We start from the raw sequence: 10,000 nt of genomic DNA on the forward strand, positions 1-10,000 counted from the left end.
TCTCTCTCTCTCTCTTTCTCTCGGTGATGGAAAAATAACTGCCAAGGCCATGTTTTTAATAAATTAGAAAAGTCCGGGACCGACGCAGCCCGCGTTAAATGTCGGACATACCTTTCTTCAATTCATAGGGAGAGTCTTTGCACAGGTCTAGCTGAGACTGGCTCCGCAACACTTTCGGGTCTTTAGCCAAAGCGTCCGCTCGGTTCAACACGGTCTGGTTTAATCCATTGAAATGAGACCCCGGACCGGTTGTGGGGCCTGGCCCAGGCCCCGGGTGGCCATGAAGGTGTCCGAAGGAGCCATAGTTCGTGTAGCCAGGATAGAAGGGCGCGGTGTAATAAAGAGGCCGGGACAGCACTGTCCCGCCCGGAAAAGGACACTGCGCCGAGGGCGAGCGCGATGGCGCCGGGGCCGGCGACGCACGGCTGCCTCCTAGGGCTTGCCCGGCTATGGGCCCGGGGCACGGTGGGCAAGGAGAGCCTTCGCTCCCGCCGCCCCCGTCCTTGACCTTGTCCGAGGATGTGGCGATCTCTGCCAGAGACCACAGTTTGGGCTTGGCGAGCACTGCCGGAGGCGGCGGCGGAGGCGGTGAATGGATAACCGAGGGCCCGCCGGGCCCCGGGGGCAGCTCTCCCGCGGCTGGATGCGGGCCGGATGCCGGAGCGCCCGTAGGGTAGTGAGGGGCCGGGTCCTCCGCCAGCCGCGCTGCCGCTGGCCCAGCCGGGGAGGGCCCGCCGGTGCGCGAGGGGCCCTGCAGCGCGTCAAGGCGGCCCTCTGAGGGCGGCTCCTTAAAATCCGAGTCGCTAAGGCTGCCCTCCGTCTCCTTGCCGGCGGGGGTAGGTGGCCCCTGCAGCCGTTCGCAGCCCGAAGCCTTCTGCTCAGCTCCTCCTGCGGGCGAAACCCTGGCTGTCAGAGGCTCAGAGGCTCAGAGGCAGTGCGGCTGGACCCGGTTCCCGCCCGCAAAGTCAGAGACCCTTGCCTCCAGCCTCCAGGCCCCGTGCGCGCCCCCTCCAGGCCCCCCTTTTCCTTTTTACTCCCGCCCAACACGCCCTTTCCCGGGTCCACCAACCTGCTTCGGGGCCCTCGGGGTCGCCCTTGTCCTCGGGCTTCTGGGGCTCGTCCTCGTCGTTCTTCTCCAGGTCGATGTTCTCCTCCTCTTCCTCGTCCTCGCTGCGGTTCCGCGGCGTCCACGTCATTTTGTTCTCTTTCTTGAGGCGCCGGCGCGCGTTGGCGAACCAGGTGGACACCTGGGTGAGGGTCATCTTGGTGATGATGGCCAGCATGATCTTCTCGCCCTTGGTGGGGTAGGGGTTCTTGCGGTGCTCGTTGAGCCAGGCCTTGAGGGTAGCCGTGGCGTCCCTAGTGGCATTCTTCCGGTACGCTGGGTCCCCGTAAGGGTACGAACCCAGGGGCGCCGCGTAGGGGTGGTACCCCAAGGAGCCCGCCATGCCGGGTGTGTGGTCGTAGGGAGAGCCCTGCAGTGGAGACGCAGAGAGGTGAGTGTGGGCCGTGGTCTCCACTGCCAGCGGAACAACCGAAGCACCCATTTCCCTGCGCTTCCCGGGGTCTGTGGGCGGACGAGGCCCGCACTCCAGCTTCCTCTGGGGCAAGGCTGGCGGAGTTCAGACCCAGGAGCAACTCCTCCCCTTCCTCAGAAGGCAGCCGGGCCTCAATTCCCGAGTCAGGTCCTTCGGGGGCTCCTGAAGCTGTCCCGGCCTCAGTGCCACTCCGTAGGCCCCCATCTGCCAGGGCACGTCCTTACCCCGCGCGCAGATCTGGCCACAGTGGCCGGGCCCTCGATCCAGATAGAGGCCTGGGCAACTGAGCCGACTCCGCGCCCGGCGCGGGAGCGGCCGCACGTTGGACGCAAGGGGGAAAACAAGGGAAGTCAAGGCTCTTTTCTTTTTCCAACCCGCAAAGAAACGCAGAGGAAAACCTGAGCCATGCCCCGGCACTCCCACCCTCAAAAATGCTACCCCAGACCGAAGTTACCACCCGGCCGAAAAATCCCGGATGCACCGCAGGTCGACCGACTTTTCAGAAATTTAATACCCCCAAATCGGATTGCGAAGATAGGATTACGGATTTGCAACATTTTGGAGGACTAATTAAAGGCTAGGCCAAACACATTTACATAGACTTAGCATGCTTCTGCTCAAATTCCGGGTCTATTTCTTTTGAACTACTTTTCCAAAATAACAAAACCAAAAATATGAAATTTGCAGGGCAGCTGGAGCTTACGTTTACACCAAATGCTGCTCTTTAATTGCAGCTACCTTTCCCCCCAAAACCCCTTCCCGCCAGCAAAGCGATCCCAGCAAGACGCGGCTCTCAGTCCGAGCAACTCCTGAGTCCGAGGCCTGGGAGAAGCCGGGGGAGACAATCGCCCAAGTTTGCGGGGGCAGCGAAGCTTGGCGGGAGAGGTCCGTGTTGGCGCCTAGGCCTGTGTCCCCCTCCGCCCCCGCCCTCCCGCCGGGCCCCGGCTGCCCTCGCCCCTCGCCCGCCGCGGATCCCGCTCACTTACCACGTATGAAGAGAAGGCGGCGGCGGCGGCGGCCGCGGGGTCGGTGCCGTACTGGAGGTGCGAGTTGTATCCCGGCGAGGGCGCCGTGAAGGCAGTCGAGCCAGCGTAGGGCGAGAACGCGGAGCCCGAAGACGACCGGCCGAGCTCATCCGTGCGGGGCCCTGAAATGACGCTGGTGCTGTACGCCGGGCACGAGTAGAGCGCCAGCGAGGCGGACGGCTGGTACAAGTAGCCCTGCGGGTAGGACATGGCCACACACGGGCATGGGGCGCGCCGCGCCGCGGCCGCCAACGAGCCGGGCGGCGCCCTGCGAGGGCGAGCCGGCGGGCACCTGGCCTCTGGCTAGCCTGGGCCGCCGCTCCTCCGGCCCCGGCTCCGGGGCTCCGGCCCGCGGCGCCTCCTCGCTGGCTTCCCGCGCGCCTCTGGCTGCGACCGCCGCACCCGCTCCTCTGCGCGCCTCGCTCGCCCCAGCTGGGCTTTTTTTCCCCTCCCCTCCCTTGCTGCTTTCTCTTTTTTCCCCTCGCTCTTTGCACCGGGGGGCTCTGCTTTTGGCTTCGCAAAGGTCCTGCCAAGATGCTAAGTTGGAAATTGAGGATTCTGACGCCTTGTGCGCGCCCGAAGCTCCTCCTTCCCGGGGTGTAGTCGGTGGGAGGACTGGCAGGAGACTCTGGGCGGCCGCAGCCAACCCAGCCGCCAGGCGCGCCTCGCCCTCTCCCTCTTCCTCCCCGGCTCCCTCTCCCGCTCGCTGGCGCTCCTCTCGCCCCTCCCTAGCGCCCGCCTCCCCTCCGCGGCCCCCCTCTTCCCCCTCCTCTTTGCCTCCCCTTTTCCCCTCCCCGGTCTCTCCCTCTCTCTCTCTTTCTCGCTTTCTCTCAGACTCTCGAGCGCCGGCCCCAGGATGACAATCACATCCTAGGCGCGTCGATCTCTTCCAACTTTCCTCTCCTGCTAACTCAGGGAGGAGCAGCAGTTCCGACGCACTGCTAGCCGTGTAGCGGGTCGGGCCACCCCGAAGCACAAAGAGGACGAGGCCGCGGACTGTGCGCTGGCGAAAGCTCTGCGCTCTCCTAGCCACAGTAGATCTCGGAGTTAGCGGGCTTCTTGTTCTTCCGCAGGCTGGGCTCCGAGGCCGTTCGTTGCTCACTCCCTTCTGGCTCCTTCCCCAAGCCAGGGGTCCGAGAGCCAGCTGGAGATCCAGAATGAAGGTCTCTGGGAGGGCCGGTGGATGGCCCGCGCCCAGGGCGCAGGAAGTCCGGGAAGACTGCCACTCCGCTCCGGCAGCAGCAGGTGGGCGAGAGGCAGGCCTCAGACGACTGCAAGTTCGCCTTCCTTCCACCGAACTCCCTTCCCTGCCCCCCCCCCCCCCCCCGGTCAAACGAAGAGACACTGGGTGCCTGGGACTACGGAGATAGCCTTTTTCTAGAGGAAAAGTGGTGGGAAAGAACTGCCAGACAGAAAATTAGCGACACCCGAGGAGGTCTCGGGACCTTCCCTAGCTCCACTCCCACGCCTCGCAGCCTCTTTCTCCCGGCTTTCCATCCGCTCGCCGCTCGCATCGCCTAGTCGGTGGTGGTCGAGGGTGCGACCCCTTCCCTTTTGTTCAACTAAGTTGCGTTCCCTTCGCACGCACTCTCGCACCCGCCCACGCTCCACTGCAAACACTGGGCAGAGCAGTGCCCAACCCAACCACTGTTTGTTCAGGCGCTGGCGAGGCAGCAAACACACACAACTGAGTCAGAGGTAGAGCCCTTGCCCAAGACGGCCACACAGTTAGAATACAAAACAGACCCTCTCCCCTTCTCTCCACCTCCCGCCGCCACAAGCCACGGACGCACTCGAACTCTGGGACAGACAGGGGCGCTGGTGAATCAGGACAGAGGCTGGCACAGGTTTGGGCACGCCGCGGAAGCTCGGGATATAGGGGACTTCGCATAATGGGGCCACACGGAAGCCGAAGCATAACTATATACAAAGTTTCTCTCATTGACTTTGACAGGCTAGATGTACTGTATTTCGTGAGCTCACACTACCCACACACCCTCCCGCGGCACCAACACCCGCTCGCGGCGCACCCTAGTGCTCGCGCGCCGGCTCCTCCCCTCCGTCGGCTCCCTCCCCTAGACACCGCCCACCAAGAGGACGGACCAGTTGACTACATTCTCCGAGAACCCCTGGGTCCGCCCAGCCTAGTGCCTGACACCTCCTTCACCTATGATTGGGCGCTGGCCTCGCTGGGCTCCGCCCACTGGTGACGTAAGCCCACTTTCCTTCGAGTCCTGGCGCCAAAGGGGCGGGGTGGGGCGGAGCTTCGATCGCGCTATTGTCATGGAGACGGGAAGCCGGCGGCAGCGGCGGCTGCGACCGCGGGGCCGAGGTGGCTGCCAGCCGGCCAATGCCTAAGCGAGACAGAGCGGCCCGGGCGGCCCGGGCGGCCCGGGCCTGGGGAAGCGCGGAGCCGACCAGTGGCGGCCTCTTCCCGGGTTCGCGGTAGGCCCGGGTCGTCGCAGGGAGAGCCCCGCAGCAGCGTCCCCGCCCTGCTCCCCTCGCTCCCGCCTCTCGTGGCCCCGCGGCCCCTCAGCGCCCGCCCCCGGCTCCGCCCGCCGCCGCCCCTGCCCGTGGCGCTAACGGTCGCTAACGGCCCGCGCGCGCCGCCCGCCGGGGGCTCGCGCCAGCCACGAGGGAGCGTCCGCGGCCTGCGCGCCCGCGCGGCGGAGGAGAGGTGAGCCCCCTCCCCGGCCGGACCCCCTGGCCGCGCCGTCCGCCCCTCGAGCCGCGGCCCCTCGTGGGCCGGGAGGACGCGGCGTTGCCCGGCGCGCGGACAGACGTCCCGTGTGCGAGGACCTGGGCCTGGGGCGGCGTCGGCGCCTGACGCGCCTCTCGGGTGTTGGCGTCCCCGGGCTGGCACGCGTGGGCCTGGCCCTTTGGTCCACGCGTGTCACCCCCGTCGCCGCGGCTCTGGTCCGAGACGCGGCTTTCCGGAGTGGAGCCATGGAGGTTTGTGCCAGCGAGAACCCGAGTCTGTCACACAGACATCCTCATTACATTATCCTGCCACTCCGGCCGTCGCGCTCTTTCCCCCACCCCAACCTCCGCCCCGTGGCTTCTTTTTGGTTGGTTTTTAAATTTTTCTAACCTCTTTTCTTTTACTGTCTTCTTTTTGATGTCAAGGGCCGGAGAGACTCTTGCAAGATATTGAGGCATTTAGAATGTATGGTTCTGTTGCCGTGGTTGTCGCCTCCGCTCTACGTCAAATTTAAGACTCATTTCTTAAGGATGTCTCTATTTTCTGCTTTATTTGCACATTGATGGCTCTGCTGCTCGGCTGGCCACGGCCGCTCGGCGTCTGAGATAGAATTGTGTTAATATGAGAAGGGAAAGGGCGGATCGTGATTAGCAGGCAGACGGCATGCAGATAGCATCTGGCGGGTTTTCTCCGTTTCTATATGAAAGCGTTCACTTTTTTGCTGGTAAACACGAGATTTTAACTTTTTATTGGGATAGTAGTGACGATATGTTTCACTCTCCCCTCTTTCTTACTTGCTGTTTATCAGCTTTTCCGTTTGGGAACCTGCGTACTTCTTAGCGGTAGTTTCATTGGTCTCTTGACTCTGAAGCTTTCTCTTCCAGCAGAGGTGGGATCTGAATCCCTCCCGTCCTAGGTTACCAAGACTTTTCCCCCTTGCTTTCTGTTGCATTTGTATCTTTACAAACATTTAAACTTACACTAGGGATAGGTTTGCTCATGTTATTTTTAACGTAGGACTATTAAATATTCTCATTTTAAAACTTCCTAAAGGTTTATTGGTTTGTCATGTCTGCACGGATCCAGTTACGCATAACTCTTAAATTTTAAAGCTTTAAAGTACGATTCGCAATTGTATTGCCAAGACATGGCCCTAAGAGCTTGCTCTTCAAGTTTTGTCTGTACCAGTTGTCATTGTTTCAGTCAAGTGCAAAAGAGGTTATTCCTGTTTATTTAGTGTAATAGCTGTTTACAGTTAAAACTTTAAAGACTCATAAAAGTAGGTCTGCTGTATTTTAAAGATCTCATCATTCTTGTGGGAGAGACACAACACCAACACCAGGAAAGGCAACAGATTGTTTCTGTCATATCGCTTTGCTGTTTTGGAGTGTACTTAAAGGATTATGATTGATAAGGCTGTCTTGCCAGAGAATGTTGACACAGGTGTGCATCGTTATCTTAATTAAGATCCTGAGAAAATGTTGTCTATAAATGGGGACATAAGAAGGGCGGCATATTTTTGTACAGTTTTGCTTTTGGAGAATTTAATTGCACTTGAAACCTGTCTTTGAGGCTCCAGATTTTGTGAGCACTTTGGCAAGAGAAGTTTTAGAGAGAAATGATAGTTTAATGTTAAGTGTTCTAGCATGTACTAATACTACTTGTGGCTTTTTGGCAATGCCTGTGTCGGCTTTCTTTGTGCTCTACGTTTGTGGAATAATGGTTTCTAATTTCGAAAGAAAAGCATAAAATAGAGCAGTATTTTATTAAGCAAACACATATTAGTGTTCAGAATAAATCTGTAGAGGAAGGCATGCTTAATGTGCAGAAACAGGAATATAATAAGAGGTAAACATAGAAATTTATGCTATTTCGTTTTTTGGGTTTTTTGTTTGTTTGTTTGTTTGTTTTTGGAATAGAAACAGTCTCCTGGGGTGCATTAATGATCTAAAATAATTTCTTTTTTATATCACTCAGTACCTAGCTACAATATTTACCGAATGCCTTGTTTTTATTTCCAGAAACAGAAGAAAACCGTTTTATTTCTTTCAGAATATTGTTCTGTGCATTTGAATTGATGAGTAAGTGAAGATAAAACATTTAGCCTCTTATTAGTTTAAGGATCTGAGTCATAACCTGGGTGACCACTAAAATAATATTATTGTTCTTTACTCCAAATCTCGGAATGCAAAAACACTGGCAAGATGGATGCTGTTGATTATATTGCCCTTGGCTTACCCAGCACCTAATACCCTTTAACATAAGTATTGCATTAAGATTTTCCCCTCTCTTTGTAGCTCATGATTTCCTGGAAGCTGGTTGTCTATCAGTATGTATGTAAGAAGTGTGTATGTTTTTCTTTAATATTAAAACTCATTGCCGAAAGAGGAAATGAAAGTGGAGACCATAGGCATATGATCGGAAAAGCCAGGTGTAGAGTCACAGCTCATTCTTGACTCCAAGGATAATTAGCTGGTTAGAATTACACGGTAAACTAAAAGAAAGATTTATGTAGACTTGTTTGCTAAAACTAAAAAGAAGAGCATTAATTTTGAGATAATTGCTTTATTTATCCCCATACCATCTCCAATCAAAATTTTCTTTTTCCTCTGGCAGCTATGATGAGTGGTATCCTTATGCTGTTATCATGTGTTATTTTCAAATTTTATATATTGCATTAAAAGAGATGAAGCAGGAATATGAACTAATTATCCGTTTTAATGAATAACTCATAATTATTATTATATGTATACATTCTAGAAATCTTAGGAAAAAAATGTTCTTTAGTTGATAACAGGAACGTAGATGAAATCATGTAATCCTGAGTGAATTAGACATACTCTTCAAAATACATTATGAACATAGCATCATACTTTGGAATAATGCTTTAAATTTGGGGCAGTACAGCCTGTTTTGAGTGGTAGTATCTCATTATCTTTGTATATTTCTCTTCAGTATCTCTTTTGTGTTGACTCTTATATTTTAACATCTTTTTGGTATAGTTCTTAGTTATTTATAGGGAATAATTTTTCTTAGTAAAATAGCAGCTGGTGCAACTCTAAGAACATGTCAAATGCAGGAATTCTTTTTTCCTTGCTCAATGTCTGGTTTGCTTTCATAGCATTACTGCAAAGTATGATGCTGAAGACTTATTTCTGCATAAATCTGCAGTGTTTTTATAGCTATAGTATACCTAAGCACCAATTTAGCTTAGCAAATTAACTTAGATGCTTCAAAATTGAAAACCAGTATATTCTAATGTAGTTTGAGTTTAAGTCTTTATTAGTAAGGATACATTTAACATTTGTTCTGGAGAAGAGAATGTGATTTTCTCCTGCAGTTGTCATTTACTTAATCCATTTTTCTCATCTTTTCTCAGGCTAATGATATCCCACACCTTAATATAGCTTTTATTTGTTTATTTGCCATAATATGGAGTGGTACCTTGGAGAAAATTAGATATTCGTATCTAATATCCCAAAAGTATTATTACTTAGTTTTCTGTGTTTCCTTAAACAGAATCATTTCCATTTTCTGTGCAGGTGATAAGTGTGATGCTTCCATAATACATTTGGATGTTGTCAGCTAAGTTCACTTCTGAACTGAGGGGTTCCTCCACGTTGGCTGAAATTTGTCCTTGCACATCCCAAGGCTCATCTGCAAGTGAGTGTCTGCGCACAGTTTGCTTGTACGTGGAGTCAACCCAAAATAGTATCAATGTGGGTTTTACCAAAGTATTTATATTGATAATACGGGCTAAGTACAGAATGTAGAGAACGTTAGTTACTTGAGGCCTTTGATTACTAAAAATTTTGATTAAACAAGAATACAGTAAATAGAAAAATTTTAGATTTATGCAGTAAAACTGAATAATTTATTTTTCCTTATTTATCATGGAATTACTTTGAATAATTTATTTTTAATGGTATAATTGGACAGTAAAATTTACAAACTCAGTGCTTTTCATAAAAATGAAAGTGAAGGTTCTTATATTTTATACAAATAGAATTATTATTTAAGAGAAATAATCTGTTTATGCCTAATCACAGTTTTTAATAATTTCAGTTGCCTAGTTCTTTTAAGAATAAATTTAGTGAGAATATCAGTTCCAGTCATGGGTACCCAACTTTTTTAGTGACAAAGTACACACAGGTATATAAAACTTGTCATTTCTCATCAAATAGAGGCTGCTGAATATAGGCGGATAAGAAAATCTATGAGAAAGAATTATTTTGCAGAATATTTGTTTTGTCTAGTGGTCAGAGTAAGGAACTGAATTTATTGACACAGAACATCTTATTAAGTAAAAAGAAAAAAAGATTCTTATCTAACCCCTGCAAAAAAAAACTCATTTTACAGAAGGCAGTAGTTAGTATAGACTCCAATAGAATAAATGTTTCTCTGTGAATACTTTCCGAGACATTACAGTGATTTTTAATGTAATATGAAGTGATATATAATAATTTTAAAATAACATCCTTGTGTTTTCCTATTACTGATTGCTTATGGAAATTGGGTTTCATGTATGACTGAGAGTTAAAGTGTTACATACAGTAAGTTAAAAAACACAGGGCAAATATAAAGAAAATGTTAGGCAGTGAGCAATCTGATTCCTTTTTGTTTGCCTTTAGAGTTAGTTTTTTATTTTGTTTTACTTTGTTTTAAACCACGTATAAAGTTGTTGAATTTTTTTAAAAGATAAGAGGATTGGGTGTTTTTTTTCTTTTCCTCCTGAG

At 51.7% G+C, this 10,000-nt stretch overlaps 2 protein-coding genes and 1 long non-coding RNA gene across 3 annotated transcripts in view; 1 reads left to right on the forward strand and 2 right to left on the reverse strand.

Annotated features, from left to right (window-relative positions):
- The window catches only part of IRX5 (iroquois homeobox 5), a 3,373-nt gene extending 100 nt beyond the window's left edge, over positions 1–3,273 (reverse strand). Inside the window, exons 1-3 of the mRNA XM_017530074.2 lie at positions 2,525–3,273; positions 1,070–1,475; positions 1–888 (exon numbers count right to left, since the gene is read on the reverse strand). The exon at positions 1–888 is cut by the window's left edge and continues 100 nt beyond it. Of these exons, the coding sequence (XP_017385563.1) occupies positions 95–888; positions 1,070–1,475; positions 2,525–2,773 (1,449 nt within the window). The 5' untranslated portion in view covers positions 2,774–3,273 and the 3' untranslated portion in view covers positions 1–94. The remainder of the gene's footprint in view (positions 889–1,069; positions 1,476–2,524) is intronic.
- The window catches only part of LOC119471508, a 4,177-nt gene extending 100 nt beyond the window's left edge, over positions 1–4,077 (reverse strand). The window contains exons 1-2 of the mRNA XM_037739143.1: positions 4,069–4,077; positions 3,365–3,965 (exon numbers count right to left, since the gene is read on the reverse strand). Coding sequence (XP_037595071.1) covers positions 3,365–3,965; positions 4,069–4,077 — 610 coding nt within the window. The remainder of the gene's footprint in view (positions 1–3,364; positions 3,966–4,068) is intronic.
- An 899-nt stretch (positions 4,078–4,976) lies between these two features.
- Positions 4,977–10,000, forward strand: part of LOC119471500 — a 10,385-nt gene continuing 5,361 nt past the window's right edge. The window contains exons 1-2 of the long non-coding RNA XR_005200567.1: positions 4,977–5,240; positions 8,807–8,927. This is a non-coding gene — a long non-coding RNA (uncharacterized LOC119471500). The remainder of the gene's footprint in view (positions 5,241–8,806; positions 8,928–10,000) is intronic.

Source organism: Cebus imitator, unplaced genomic scaffold, assembly GCF_001604975.1.
Source record: "Cebus imitator isolate Cc_AM_T3 unplaced genomic scaffold, Cebus_imitator-1.0 Scaffold63, whole genome shotgun sequence".
In the NCBI taxonomy this organism is placed as follows: Eukaryota; Metazoa; Chordata; class Mammalia; order Primates; family Cebidae; genus Cebus; species Cebus imitator.